This window comes from Podarcis tiliguerta (assembly GCF_965153285.1).
Source record: "Podarcis tiliguerta genome assembly, chromosome: 3".
Lineage (NCBI taxonomy): Eukaryota > Metazoa > Chordata > Lepidosauria > Squamata > Lacertidae > Podarcis > Podarcis tiliguerta.
Genome location: NC_139536.1, coordinates 15,899,265 through 15,915,342, shown reverse-complemented (window position 1 = coordinate 15,915,342; position 16,078 = coordinate 15,899,265). Strand labels below are relative to the sequence as shown.

The 16,078-nt window shown below is 39.1% G+C and overlaps 1 protein-coding gene across 3 annotated transcripts in view; it reads left to right on the top strand.

The window, feature by feature from the left end:
* Positions 1-16,078, top strand: part of ATL2 (atlastin GTPase 2) — a 29,463-nt gene that overhangs the window by 7,206 nt on the left and 6,179 nt on the right. For all 3 annotated transcript variants that reach the window (XM_083432880.1, XM_083432878.1, XM_083432879.1), the window contains exons 2-10: positions 7,044-7,303; positions 8,769-8,903; positions 9,588-9,692; positions 10,878-10,928; positions 12,382-12,438; positions 13,029-13,121; positions 13,345-13,483; positions 14,515-14,642; positions 15,534-15,590. In XM_083432880.1, the coding sequence (XP_083289006.1) occupies positions 7,044-7,303; positions 8,769-8,903; positions 9,588-9,692; positions 10,878-10,928; positions 12,382-12,438; positions 13,029-13,121; positions 13,345-13,483; positions 14,515-14,642; positions 15,534-15,590 (1,025 nt within the window). The remainder of the gene's footprint in view (positions 1-7,043; positions 7,304-8,768; positions 8,904-9,587; positions 9,693-10,877; positions 10,929-12,381; positions 12,439-13,028; positions 13,122-13,344; positions 13,484-14,514; positions 14,643-15,533; positions 15,591-16,078) is intronic.

Here is a 16,078-nt window from a genome sequence, read left to right as displayed (position 1 = left end):
TAAAAAGGAGTGGAAATGTTTTGATGAATATATGGGGAAATATTGATCAAAAAAAGATATGCTAATATGCCTAGATTAAAATGTAAAGTATCTGAGGGAAGGTAAATTAGTAAGGAAGGATAATAAGAATACATAGAAGATTTGAGATGATTGTAGAATGCAAAGATAAATGTAATCTCAGAATGTAGAGGAAATCGAGTGGGGGCGGAGGGAAGGACAAAAAAAATTACATTTGATTGATGATTTAAATATATGTGGGGATGGGGACGATGTGGGGATGGCTTTGGTATATTTGCATTGTGATGTAATATAGAAAAAAACAATAAATGAAGAAATGCCATGCATTCTATCTACTTGTGTTCACCACTGCTTCCAATAAGCTTTCCAGGAAGAGGAAAAATGGCAAGAACTGGCATTTGTTTTTGAAGCTTTAGGATACAGCACCATTTCCATAAAGATTTATACACATGCTGGGTTTGGGTAATGTAATTACACAGCAACGTAATACTTCCAGTTGTCCAATCATTGGGATATTTGAGAAATCTTGAGCCTAAACTTTGAATATTCTATACCAGAGGCTACAAATTGGAAGGGATACATTAAATTCTTTCCAGACTTATTTTTAAAAAGCTACTAAAAATGCCAAAATACTTAAATAGTCACAACTGTTTAAATACTACTGCCCAACATCAGCCAACCAACTTGTATGTTCAAGGAGTGCAGTAATCAGACCTGACCAGGTTCTGCTTGCTTGCTTGACCCAAATTGCAGGCTTATGCATTTTGGTGATAATAAATAAGCTTGATTGTACAATGTGTTCTTACTTAAAGATGTAAAGAGACTTCTGTTGGTGATACAACATACTGAGTTCCATATGCTGTGACCTGTAGTAGTAGATCAAGTCCATGCTCTTGTTTTTCAGCTGCTATGAAAAGCTGGTCAGTAACTGTCAATTGATCCTTGTTATATAAGCCAGACATTTTCTGAGGAAACATTAGCTAGGGCATTCTTGCTATAGTAACATATGAACTTTTGATCTTGGCTGTAATATCTAATCTAGGGATGACCAGCTGAGAGCCTGTAGGCATGATGTAGTCCCAAAGCAATTTATCTGGCCCCTGGTCAGGGTAACATTTCCCATTCTGTAACTTGGGTATTCTTGAGGTGGGAAATGTATATACATGTATAACACTTAAAATATATATTTGCAACTCAACTTTTATACTGCCAAGGAGCATAATCCAGCACCCTATGTTATGCAGAGTAGAAGAGTACAAGACCACACAGCTGGATTCAGTAGATGATTAGAATGGGATACAGGACTTGTCTGTCGTTGCATCCAGTACGGCCAATTCATGACATTTTTTCACTTTTTAAAAACAAAAGCAGCTTTAAAATTGGTGTGTTGATTTCACAGGTTATGAGTCGCAGTGATGGACTTGATGCAAGCAAACAAATTTAAACTTAACCCAGACAAGATAGAGATGGTATTGGTCAGTAGAGCTGTCTTGGGCATAGTTTAAGAGGGTAGCACTTGCTTTGAAAATGCAGGTTTAGAGTTTGGATGTGCCCCTGGTTTTATGCTTAACCATGGCTGCTTGTGCCAGATAGCTTTTGCCTAGTTCAAGCTCATGTTGCAACTATGCCTGTTCTTTGAAGCTGCAGATCTCACCAAGATAACATGTGGCTTAATTCCATCAAGTTAAAGTGAGTTACTAGACCAGATGAAGTTTTATTTTTTAACTGATTGTTCTTTATCTACTTTCCTCATATGGCTCAAGCAAATATTCTTCAAATTAAATGAAACAGCAGCTCCATACTTTTAACATTACAAAATAAAAATGATCCATGTTTAATGTAAATATTACTTTTTCTATTATCTGCTGACTATTTGCATTCTTTCTCTGAGCACACACACTCTGCTTAAGCACACATACTCCACAAGTACTACTTGGTGGTGCAAATTTTATCGTCTCAGCCTGTGGCTTCTTGTCTAGAGATCAAAGGGGACTTTTCAGTGGTGGCACCCTTGCTCGAAGGTCCCCCTTTGGAAATTGTGTTAGTACCCACATTACTGGCATTCAGGTGCCTGGTGAAAACCTGGTTGTTCAAGACTTTGGTTATTAGCACCACTGTTATTTAATATTGTTGATATTTTGTTTTTATTGCATTTTTTTCTGGCATGTGTGTGTTAAACTAAAACTCTGTCATTTTATTGATTTTTAAATCTCCCTCCAAGAGATCCTAGGGTGTTGACTGGGATACAAATAGTCTAATAAATAAAATGGCCCCAATAATATGGTTAGATTGCATTTATTTAATGTGTGTGCTGTTTAACACAGATAGATACCTCTAGGCAACTTTCCATATGGATAAAATGTATAATACCAAAAAATAACTTTTAAAATACAATAACCAACATTAATAAACAATTATACAACCACTGGCTGAAGAACAAACTCTGAAATATTAACTGTTTCCACTGTCACTGCAGATATATGAGCAGTTGAAATGGATCTAATCTATCCTGTCAAATGTTCTTTTTTACTGTTAAATACTATCAAAAGTGGAGGAAGAAGGGGATAATGCCTCCTAGCAAAAGTCATGAAATGGTGAAATATTTCTGTGTCTTCAACTGTTTCAGAACCATTTCTGTGACAGTTTTGTCCAACCTGTCTAACTCTGACTGTTAGACATAAAGACTCCTGTCTGCTCTGAGAAAGTGTGTAGCAATGGCATATTTAAATTGGCCAGAATATACAGGCTTTTAGGTCAGGGTACCATCTTACGTAAACAGCACTTCATCCCACTTGAATAGCTGAGACTGTGTTCCAATGTCATCCTGATTTGCTGTTAAATTGTGCTACGTCCTGCTGAAGGTCTCAGGTTGCTTAAAAGGTTTCATGATTTGTTCAGTTCTGTCTAATACGCTGACAGGTCCAGTAACAACTAGAAGTAGCACTTTCTTCTGTTGCTCTAGTACAGTGTTGGGGAGTGACTCATTTGTGTTTAAGTTGTGGACTAGCGTTTAGAAAATGGCAGGAGGAGATGACTGGTTAGCCAGTGGGGTTATTGTGGGATGCTGTCTTGGAAGAATAATATTGAGTCTTCAGTATCCTTGAGCTAAGAAATGATTTATTTTAAAGGTACTAGCAGTGCCATATTTCAACTATTCTGTAATGTAGATATTTTCTAGCATGCAACTGGATCCAGGTAGGGGAAAGGGATCTAGTGTTGCTTTCTTGTTGGACTCTGGCCAAAAAGTAGTAGGATAAAGATGAAGATCATAGAATCATAGAGTTGGAAGAGACCACAAGGGCCATCGAGTCCAACCCCCTGCCAAGCAGGAAACACCATCATAGAACTCCTGACATATGGTTGTCAAGCCTCTGCTTAAAGACCTCCAAAGAAGGAGACTCCGCCACACTCCTTGGCAGCAAATTCCACTGTCGAACAGCTCTTACTGTCAGGAAGTTCTTCCTAATGTTTAGGTGGAATCTTCTTTCTTGTAGTTTGGATCCATTGCTCCGTGTCCGCTTCTCTGGAGCAGCAGAAAACAACCTTTCTCCCTCCTCTATGTGACATCCTTTTATATATTTGAACATGGCTATCATATCACCCCTTAACCTCCTTTCCTCCAGGCTAAACATGCTCAGCTCCCTTAGCCGTTCCTCATAAGGCATCGTTTCCAGGCCTTTGACCATTTTGGTTGCCCTCCTCTGGACACGTTCCAGTTTGTCAGTGTCCTTCTTGAACTGTGGTGCCCAGAACTGGACACAGTACTCCAGGTGAGGTCTGACCAGAGCAGAATACAGTGGCACTATAACTTCCCTTGATCTAGATGCTATACTCCTATTGATGCAGCCCAGAATTGTATTGGCTTTTTTAGCTGCCGCGTCACACTGTTGGCTCATGTCAAGTTTGTGGTCAACCAAGACTCATGTCAAGTTTGTGGTCAACCAAGACTCCTAGATACTTAAGGTGTGTTTGAAAGTGTGTCAGAAGTGGTTCATAATCCATGCAGCAGGGCTGCTTAAATTTGACAACCTGAAAAAGAATACAGATCCAATAAGAGGGAGATCACTTATTTGTGCTGCTGAGAAAATTGGTGGGGAAGATGCTAAGTGCATATAGATAAGGCTTCTGATAATAGCATATCAGTGTGACCATTTAAAGAATTCTATTGGGATACCTCTGACATGTTTAAAAACACTCATTATAAGAGTAGCACTCCCTAAGCTATAGAAACTGTGGTCCTTTCTACTCACTACTTTGAATTTTTATTGGTGTTTCATCTCCATTGCTAGGAACATTGTCTATTGAACTTACTAGTTGTTCTGTTCTGAGACCTGTCACTTGATCCATAGGGGGTTTCTAATCAAAGCAATTTCTAATCAGACTTGTGGAACAACTACTTAGATTTCTGTTTGTAAGAAATCTGCAGGGAAGCAGAGTCGAAAAGATAGTATGAATAATGCTTGCACTACTGCGATAAAAGCTGCAATTTGGTGACTACTTGTATGTACCTAGTTAAAGTAAAAACCTGGGTAGATAAGACATGGTTTCCTATTTCAGATACATTTTTTGGTTACTTGAAGGGTTTTGTTGCTAAATTTGGATCTTTATTTGAAGGATTTTTTCATCTTATAGAGATCAATAATACAGCACTGGTTATAATTGGACCTTAAAAGTGGGCGGAAGGGGATGTTGATGGAAATTCTAAATATTTTTCTGCAGCCTGAATGAATAATTATCAGAAGCAGGTCACTCAAGAAAGCCCATGCTAACATCAAACTGTTGTTGCCAGAGAAATGCTGTATTCAGTTGTAGCTGAGATCCATTAATAGCCATTGGCACAGAACTACAGGCTGTGGAATGTAGTGCATTCCTTGTCTGTTTGTCAGGAAGACAGCCAATAAAACACATCTTCCAAGGTAGTGTTCTAATTGTTTTTCTAAAAATGTTTCCATTTAAACAGTTAAATTTTTCTTGAAAAATTTGCATAGTAATAGCAGAATTCGGTTTCATACTGAAAATCTATTGTGCAAGAGATTACTAGACCCTCAATCCATTTCAGCTGACAGCAAAAAAAAGAGACCATGATTTGTATGTGGTGTGTTTTAAGTAACCCCCCCCCCCAAAAAAACACACCCCAATTTCTTTAAGTGGAGTAAACAGTATGCAAGCTGCATGACTAAACCCCTGGCTCATCTCAGGCAATCCAGTATCAGCTGTTGTGGAGTTTGAAAAGTGAATTCTTCATGTTTAGTTCAGCAAACCCCCTTGAGTTCCTTAAACACAGTGATGTCCAACTAAGCCACACTCTGCGTAGACATATTGAAATAAATGGACTTGAGCCCATTGATTTCAGTAGGTCTACTTGGAGTATGATTAAGATTGGATATCATTCACCACTAACATCTACTAATGCAACATTCAGATAAGTGTTGACTTCCTCTTCTGAGAGCTGTCTTGTATACAAATGGTGCTAACCAAATGTGGTGTTTTGCTTTGGCAAACCGGATTTACCCTTCCCCTCTTCCCTTAATGCCCACCCAAAATTTGCTCTAGAACATTGGGTGACCCTCTGTGGGTGGTGAAGCGTAGAAGACATGGAAATCATATTGTGTCGGCTGGCATGACATTGGATCTTGCTCAAATACTCTTCTAATTTTAATATGTAATCTGAATTGCTTCCTTTGTTGGGTGAAGGTTTGAGTAAACATTTGGTATCTGCCCAAATGAATGGAATGGTGCCATATCCAACAATAGTTCATTGTGGTTCTGTAGATTGATTTTAGACATTTTCTTAACAAATGCTTTTCTGTATTTCTCCTTCACAGAAAACTTTATGCATGCATTTCTGTTTAAATCTGAAGTGTTGGACTTTGTAGGTTATGCAAGTGTCAACATGTATCTTGCACACAAAGTCTTAATTCAGCACAATTCAGGAATTAGGGAAGTCAGTCAAGTTAAAACTGTTTGCTAACTTCAGTTCAGCTGTGCTACAGTGTTGCAGAACCAGAGCATGCGGACAACCATTTCTCACTAATATTTGGCATTCCATCATTTGAAAAATAAGACTTTAGAGCCTTCTTGCTCAAAAATGGCAACTGGACATTCCATTTTGGTGCCTGCAACCCTGGTCTAAGGAGCCATTTGGCGCCTAGTTTATATATCTGAATTTCTAACACTGGCACTAATAACCACTATGTTTAGAAGCGAACAAGAACCCAGAAAAAAAATTAGGAATTTGCACCGTTCAGAATAAAATAATTCCTTTTCTAAAACTGCACAGAGAGAACTTTAATACATTCACAGGCACAGTGGGATAAAACCAGGACACTACGATGAGTTTTGTCCTTCTACTGTAAGTTGACGCAGGGCTAGAAGGAAGAAGCGTGCTTTCTGAATGTCCCATGGTGGGAAGGAGAAAGTTGGCCATCCATGAGAGCAGGTTTGTGGTTCTGGCTTTGGACCAGAAGGTTCTGTTGCATTCCATTTAGTTCATTGGTTCTTCAGCTGGTAAATTGGGTCTCAGTCTGACCCAAGATGGAGCACAACAGAACTACTACCTTTCAAATATATGGTAAGAAATTTAAGAAGTGGATTCCTAAAGGTGTGTTTAGGGTAAAAGTGGGTCCCAGGTCTGAAAAGTTTGAAAGCTACTGATGTAATTCAGCTAGACAGAGAACTACTATATAGTTTTCTTTAATATTGACAACGAGACTATCAGGTCTTCTTTATTGTGGTTTGCTTAGTTTTGGGGCTTAACACAGAATTAAAATGCATGTGAGCTTACTTGGTAAACCAAACTGTAAAGTTGCTTCCCAGGTTGAAAATATTTTCTAGACTTGCTGTGGTAAGCGGGAGGAAAAAGGTAATTTTGCTGAAGGGGCAGCTGTTCTGAGATGACTTACCAAGTTGTCATTCCTAGTGATAAGAAACCTACGTTCCATTTCACTTAATGTATAAATGAACAGAAATATTCTAACAGAATTTGGAAATAGAATGTAACTAATGTTAAAAAAATTATTTCCTAGGGGAAAACTTTGTGGACGCAGAAGAGAACGCCCTTTTGGATACTGATGAAGAGGTGGTTCCAGAGAAGCCACGCCCAATACAAATTGTTCTTGCTCATGAAGATGATCATAACTTTGAACTGGATGAGTCAGTGTTGGAGAGAATTTTGCTTCAGGAACACATAAGAGATCTCAATATAGTAGTTGTTTCTGTAGCTGGCGCATTCCGTAAAGGCAAATCTTTTCTCTTGGACTTTATGCTTAGGTATATGTACAACAAGGTGAGTAGCTTAAAGCACACCAGCTTGAAAATTCAAACTAGTTTGAATGCAAGTCTGTTTTATTGAAAACATTTACGTCCTACTCTTTAACTGGAAATGTTAAGGTATTTGATTCTTAGGGTTCATTGTAATGCATTCCTAAATAAAACTTTTAAAACCCCAGTTTGTTCTTAAACTCTTGTGGCTTCGACAGAGTGATCTAATAATTGACTTTGGAAGTAAAAGGCATAATTATTTTGGTATAAATTAGTTTAGTGTAAGTGGTTTTTCAGAGAATAACATGCAGAATATGGCCTATGTCCAGTGGTTACTTTGCAGTAGTGGGAAACACAACCACACCTGCAGGATTATTAGCTAATTTTGTCTGATCCACTGTAGATCCCAGGGCCACTGAAAACACCAAAATATGGAGGAGGGAGGAAAACTGGCAAAAATCAGTTGCCTTGCCTTCTGTGAGCTGAAATACTTTGCTATGCTAAGGGAGCATTGGGTACAAACATGGGTGACCAAGCAGTGCCTTTATGAGCAGGGAAGAGCTCAGTGATAGAGGGACACTTCTTGCGTCTCTTGATGTTCTATCTAGGCATCTAGGCAGCTGAGAGAGTCAGGCAGCAGTTCTGGAAAGAACACTAGTACTAACCATGACCTCTTAAATTGCTATGAGCTCATCAAAGACATGATGGGAGAATTGCTTAGGAATACATGCTGCCTCCTGCAGATAGGTTAGACTTCTTCAGTGTGGACGCACTTGTACAGAGAGCCACTTTGGAATTCCCTGCATCTTGTTTAAAAGGTATGTGTGTGTGTGTATGCGCGTATGCAAGCCTTTACTGATTGATAGAGCTGAAATGGATGGGTTTGTATAAAAAACCGCATGCTGATTCTTGCACAGTTAACATTATTCATGATAGTGACTCAAGCCATACTCGTGTGTAGGCCTATAGAAATCAATAGGTATGACTTAAATCCATTGATTTAAATGGGTTTATTTTGTGTATAACTAGCATTGAATATTGCTTTATGCATTGTGAAGTTGGTTCCCTGGTTATATTAAAGCGTAGATCTATTAAAGGGTAGGGCAGAATACTTTAACAAACTGCTTGGCAAGTGCTGACAAAAGCCAAAGAAATGGAACACCGTTACAAGATTTTATGGGAACGTAATATGAATAGAAATGCAAATAAGATTATGGGGTATCTTAACTCAGCAGGATCTTTCTTTACAGGTTCTATAAATGTAGAAAGCTTGTACTGTCCTTGAAGTAACATGGGGGGGAAACCAAGAATTGTGTTCTTTGAGAGCAGTCACTTTAACTTCTGACTGGTATTGAAAATTCCGCAAAACTGAAACATTCATTTTTTGATTGAAATAAGATTTCCCCCTGACTAGTTATTTTACATGTTCTAATGTAAGATTACCTAGAACCTCTTTAACACACTGAATAAGTATGTGACTCCTGTTACAGGAATCATCTTCTTGGATAGGTGGAAGCCAAGAGCCTTTGACTGGGTTTACATGGAGAGGAGGGTGTGAGAGAGAAACAACTGGAATTCAGATTTGGAGTGAAGTGTTCGTAATTCCCAAGCCTGATGGGACAAAGGTATTACTTTAAATAGCTGGCAGGTGTTTACTGTCTGAAGTACGTTGGGTGTGACTGTGGCAAACCTTGGCTCTCTCCTCAAGAGTTGAATAATTTTTTGTAAACCACTTTGAGGGGTTGGTTTTTTGTTTCATTGCAATCAGGTGGCATATAAACGTTATGAAATAAATAATATTAGCTTAATATATTTTATATTATTACCATGTTTTCTGCATATCTTATTTCCTGCCACTTCGGGAAAAAGCGCTGCCATTTTGTAAAGTTGAAACAAGATACGCAGACAACTTGTTACTGAATGTCATTTGCATGAAGCTGATAAGGTAATCTTAAAGCTTACCTGTTTATGACTTGAACAGTGTGTGCAATAGCCCGACCCCCCACCCCCCAGAAGTTAGGCCATATTTAGAATCTAGTTAGGATCCTGGTTCCGTCTAGTGCATAAACATGTTGTATAAAAAAACCAAAGTGCAACAGAGTGAAAGGTGGCTGGGTTACTTGGCCAGTCCTTAGGCTGCCAATAAAGCAGTCTCTGGCTGGTGGAATATATCTTATGACAGCCAAATTGAGGTAATTGAGATGGCTTAATAGAAGACAGCTGGGACAGCTTAAGTTTTTAGCATAGAGATGTCAGAACTGCCTGTTTAATAATTTTGCTTCTTCGTTTTAATGGCAACACTCCTCTAGGTTGCAGTATTGCTAATGGATACCCAAGGTGCCTTTGATAGCCAATCAACTATCAAAGACTGTGCAACTGTATTTGCTTTGAGCACCATGACGAGTTCGGTCCAGGTAAGGACCCTTGTTTAAAACTGAGATATGAAAGCTAGGAGCTAAATGGCACCTTAAACCTAGGTTATGGGCGCCACAACGGAATGTCTAGGCATGCTTTTTTAATAAAAAGAATAAAAGCTGAAAATGAATGAGCCACAGCTAAAATATTATGTTCATTTTTCACATGGTCTATTAGTCCTTTCCCTGTCCACCCCCCTAATATTATTAAGAGAGTCTCTTCTCCAGTCTTTGGAGTAGCTGGAAATGGGGAGGTAGAAAAAGGTCCTCTTTTTCTTTTACTCTGCAGTTTTAATCTGAAATCTTAGGCGTAGTAGTATGCCCAGAGCTCAGAAACTGCTTGCACTAATGAAATTCCCTGTCTCAAAATGCACCTAGAACAATGGGAGTTTCGAACACTGCTAAGGATATATGTTTTTCAAAGTGGTGGTAGCCTCTGAATATCCTCAGGCTACAGCTTCAAAATGCACAGTCTGAAGCCATATGACACCGCAGCTTTGCTTAAAAGCTAAACAGTCTTAGATCTGGACATTGATTGTGAACCCTCAGTAAGGTTTTTAGAACGGTGTCACCAGTATTTTGGAAAACTGTTCCTATGAAGGCAGACATCGACAATTTTGGTATTTCAGTGCCTATTGAAAATAGTTTCAGTTTTGCCAAACGATTTTAGAGAATTAATTTGATTCGGCATTGGTTCTGTTTTTACAATTTTATGTTTTAAACAGAATCATATATTTGCTGGACAAAGGAAAGTGCCTTAGCACTCACTAAAATGAGAAGAAATGCTCACCATTGCTAAGCTGGGGAGTGTTTTGAAGAGCTCTGGCATCTGATGTATGCCCAACCACATAATACCTAGCAACAGGGCTCTGTCTTCTTAGTTAACCACCCAAATCCCATTGGTTTTGATTCCTTATTTCTGTGGCTGTCACAGGTTAGCATTTATTAACTTTTGACACGAGGCAGCTTGAGAAAGTTGACATGATCATGCTAGTGTTTGCTTTGCTTTAAAAACTCCCTTTTTACTTCTGATGTGAAGCATTCTGACTAGGATTTAGGACAGTGTGACCCCATCCCTGATTGTTAGTTTGGGTAGTAACTCACTCAGTGCTAGTGTATTTTTTAATAGGAAAATGTATAAAATCTGTTGCAGAAATGTAAAAAAACTAATAACGTGTTTTCTAGGTGTACAATTTATCACAGAACATTCAAGAAGATGATCTTCAGCATTTGCAGGTAAATATGTCCATAAACAATGACGATCTCCCACTAAGGAACATGACTGTAGAACTTGGATTATAATTAGTGTTGAGTTGAGTTGAGCCTTGAGTTGAGTGTTGACCTGTTAATAGGACGGGTCAGAATTCTTGGGGGGAAAATATTCACGTAAGCAGAATCTGGCAAACTTCCTTTAGTAGCTGATCTCAAGGAGTGCTGTTTTGGAATGTAGCTGCTACTAGAAGTAGGAAGAGTGATGGGATGTTGAAAGACCTGATGTGCATATAGGACACAGCAGAGAATGCTGAAGGTCATAGCCATTACATTGCAATGGGCTCCCCGCCCTTTACTTCTGAGATATTAGTCTTCATTATTATTTTTTAAGTATACTGATTGTTAAAAAAATAAAAATTGGATTCTATGCAGTTCTAAGCAGTTATGGAATTTTTGTCCAAATTGGCTCTGCTAAATTTGGGCTCCTATTGGAAAATACTATGATGATTCAACAGAAGGATGCTACGTTTGAAGAATGAAATTATTTGGTTGGTAGAGCTGCTTGGTGGAAGAGTAATGGAAGCATCGTGATTTTGCCACTAAAAGATGATCTTTCTGGTTTTGAGATAGTTTTGAAGTCGGACAGCATGGGTCAAAAGTAACCTTGACATAGATAATATGGGGAGGTGGGCACTGCTGGTACATACCGCTAGAAGATAAAATTAAAGAATTGGTAAATATTCAGATTGGAGCACAATTTTTAGAGCTGCCTATGGTACAAGCTAGTCGATTCATTTTTCAGTTATCAGCTTTAAAGGGAGGTGTTCCCAGACATACTGAACATTGTGACCGCAAATGGCTAATGCAGCAGTTTTTCATTTTCTTTTTAGAAAGGAGAAATATTGTATAGTATAATGTATTTATAGTAGTCATTTTATTGCCACAATTGGCAAAAGTAGGTTGGCTCCTATTAAACAGAGGATTACTGTTGAGTCACAAGACAGTGGAAGCAGGCAAAAAGTTGTTTAGTACTGCAGGCCTTATTAATGGATTGGAATACAGTTGTACTGTGGTTCTCAAACGTCTTGCGACTTGAACATTTTGGCTCCCAAACGCCGCAAACCCGGAAGTGAGTGTTCTGGTTTGCAAACGTTTTTTGGAAGCCGAATGTCCGACGTAGCTTCCATAGCTTCCGATTAAGTGCAGGAAGCTCCTGCAGCCAATCGGAAGCCGCACCTTGGTTTTCGAATGTTTTCAGAAGTCAAATGGACTTCGGCAACAGATTCTGTTCGAGAACCAAGGTATGACTGTATATTGCTTTCCTTTGTATTATAAGCTTGGTCAGTGCAAGCACCTAACAATGATGAATAATGACTTGAAATCCAGTATTGGGCTACTTTAATGTCTGTCTGAGCATGTGTTGCAGTACTGTTTGTTTCTGTACTCTCGATGCATGCTTAATGGCTTCGTTTTATAGTTGTTTACAGAGTACGGAAGGCTAGCTATGGAAGAAATTTATCAAAAGCCATTTCAGGTAATAGCATGATTATATTGGTCATAGTTAATTAATTTTTGTATGTATATTTAACATCTTAGGGCAGTTTCACACATTACAGTAGAATCCAGTAAGCATTAATCATAGCATATACCAACTTCAACAAAATATTTAAGGGGGCTACATAGTCCCTAACTTTACACATTGATAGTATGTGTAGATCAGGGCAGCCATATTTTCCCTGGGCTCCATCACGTGTTTCATGGTGATTGTGTGTAAGTTGCCCAAGCCATAATGGGTAAAGGTTCCTCTCAAAGTTCATATAGTGTTGACTCAGTCTGCTATAAAGCTATTGGCCTTAACAGACTTGTTGATGGTAACCAAAAGCCATTTTTTGTGACCAAACCTTGTGCACATTAAGCAATGATGGTACACATGGCAAAGCAGTTGGTGTATAATTTTTATGGAAAGGCCGTGGTTAAACTACAGCTTCCATGGTGGCATTTTCAGGCTACTTGTGTTTTAGAGATTAAAATCCTACTTGTTCAGCTTCTGAGTATTTCTAGTTATGCATGTTCTTCTGTTGGCCAGGGCAACAGTTGACGGTTACTTTTGTCTTTCTCATATAGACACTAATGTTCTTAATTAGAGACTGGAGCTATCCTTATGAACATCCATATGGCTTAGTTGGAGGAAAACAATTTCTAGAAAAACGGTTACAGGTAAGCTATGACCAGCAGTAAATCCTTAGTAAGAAAGACCATGTTCCTAAACAAACGAGAACTTGGTTCATGAGAGCTTCACTACATAGAACCTAAAAGCAATTGTTTTGGATTAGGTCAGCTTTAATATTCTCTGTAATAAAATAATACTAAGCTGTGGTGCCAGAAGGACGTATAACATCTGTGTTAAGATTGTGTTGTGAAAAATGTGTATTTCTTGTAGGTTAAGGTGCATCAGCACGAAGAGCTCCAGAATGTAAGGAAGCACATTCACTCATGTTTCAGTAACCTTGGCTGCTTCCTATTGCCACATCCTGGTCTTAAAGTCGCAACAAACCCAAGCTTTGATGGGCGGCTAAACGGTATGAGGTTTTTCATTTGTATTCCTGGCTTTAATAGATTACCGATTTGAATCTGTATTCAAGTGCAAATCCACTGAAGGTGGTAGATGAAGTGCACATAATTCTAAAATTTAGTACGGATGAGCTCTGATATATAGAGTAATATGCTTATTGGAGAAGGAGATGTTAGTATAAATTCTGTTTGAATGCTGTAGTCAAATATTCAGCTGATGGGTGTTGGGGGGGGCACTAGTGTATATATTTGAAATGTATTTTATACGCTGCTGACAACAGTGAATGGGATATTTGATTGAAACTTACACAGGAATGAAAGTGGAGTAGGGGAAACAAAGCCAGACTGTTGCCAACATGGTTTCCCATTACATCTGAACTGGGCTTTTGTTTTGAGAAACTTACTATACTAGAACTGTATAGGCATGCTAGCTTGGGGGTGGGGGAAAGCTTCAACAGAATCTGGACATGCTTGAAAAACAGCAGCTGCCTATCATTGCATATTTTTAATGCTGTATTTTTATTTATATTCTTTCTGATGGGCATAAATAGAAACTCTTACACACACCTGAAGCAATGTTTATATTTCACTGATAAGCTTTTGCTCACGTCTTCTGTGCTTGGAATAGAGCGCCCAGCAAAGTAGCCATCAGCCAGGGCATGTATTAGGCGACTGAATTTTTTTATGTGAGTACTTGCTAGAGAACGAAGGTCTAACATTCACATCATTTTAGAAATAAACTGGGACAATAAAGATCTTGCTTATCCTGTGTTTCTGATTCAAGAACACAAATCGATGCAGCGCTGCTGTTGCTGCTCCTCTGGTTTTTGGATAGCCTTGTTATAAAGGACTGGCAATCTTTCAATGAAACAACCTTCAGCATTGGCTAAGGTTTTAAGGTTTTTCTTTCTTTTTGGATATCCAATTATTGAGTTGGGGTGTTTCACATCATGTTAAGCCGCCACTGACTCTGGAGAGAAGGAGTGTCTTGTTAATTGCGGCAAAATTGCAACTCCTTTTCTGTGACTGATTCCACTAGACATTGATGACGACTTTAAGAGTGAGCTACGGAATCTGGTTCCATTGCTGCTTGCTCCTGAAAACCTGGTAGAGAAAGAGATCAGTGGCTCGAAGGTGACATGTAGAGATCTTGTGCAATATTTCAAGGTAGGCAAATACTTGTGCTCATTGATCAGTTCTTTAAAATAGCGAACCTATTGTAAGCCCTTCAGCTTGTAGGCCAAAGTCCTGTTAAGTGACAGAGACCCATTGAAATACAGTAGTGTGCAATTTCTGCACATTATGGCTAGCATAATCAAAGGCACGGCTGCTTTTTGGTCATAAAGCTTAGTTATTTTTTCTGTTCTGTTAACTATGCTCTTGCTAGAGAAAAGAAGCTTTCTGCAGCTATATGGCCCCAATTTTCAGTTGAGACTTTCGATGTTGTTTCCTTTCCTGGCTCTTCCAGCATTAAACTAACTCTTTGCTATATGGGCAACTTCACTCACCCCAGGTTGCCTCATATCTCATTAGGCTGTTTTGCTCTTTATGATGCAAAGTGGTTTCCGGTTTCCCCTGGAGTGATGCAGGTCCACCATCCAGGACCGTAATCTGCAAACTCCGGTTCTTGAAGTAGTAGTCTGCTGCTCTGGCTGGTGGTTGCAGTGTTTTGTACCAAAGAGTAGGCAACCACATCTGATTTGTCATCACCCAAAGTTGGCATATGTGGGGTGGCATGGGGTCTACTTGTCCTTGAACTGTGTTGCTGCACCCATCTATTGGTGCAGAGCGCTACCAAAAAGCACACCCAACAAAATGATCCTAGGAAAACCACCTTTAATTATGGTTATGCTTCCCTACAGCATGGTGGTTGTTCAGTGAATCCAATCTTCATCATTGCTTAAAAAGTATAACATTTAATATTATTGGTGGACATGATAGACCACCTTAATCCATCAAGTTATATTATTTAATGGAACTTGAATTTTGGACGTTGTGTTTAAAATCTGCTTTTCCAGTCGATTGAAACTAGACAGTAAAACCTTGCTTTGTTTTTAGGCTTATATTAAAATCTATCAAGGAGAGGAGCTGCCTCACCCTAAGTCAATGCTTCAGGTAAAGTTTTGTACACTTCCATCTCTAAAGGTATCTGATGCCAAGAGTGTTAAATGCAAATCAGCCCAGCTGATGGTCAGAGGCTGTATGCTTGTGAATAAAACTGCTGGAAACTGCAGGAGGGGACAGTGCTGTTGTGCTCAAGTCCGGCTTGCAGGTTTCTCATAGGCCTCTGGTTGGCGACTGGGAGAACAGAATGCTGGACTTAGATAAGCCACTGGCCTGATCCTGCAGTTTCTTTTTGTGTTCTTATACTATGTTAATGGAGACATTTCAAGATTTGGGGATTGAAATCCCAGATGAGTAAATTTGTGCCTCAGATGGGGGCATGCCCTGCTCCAGCGACGAAATAACTGGGAGCCCACTTTAAACTCCCAATTGTTCATTTGAAGCCCCACCCTTGCCTGCCCCACACCCAATGTTACGTATGAGGGAGGCCTGGCAAGCCAAGTTTGGCCCATGGGTCAGAGGTTTCCCACCTAGATGCT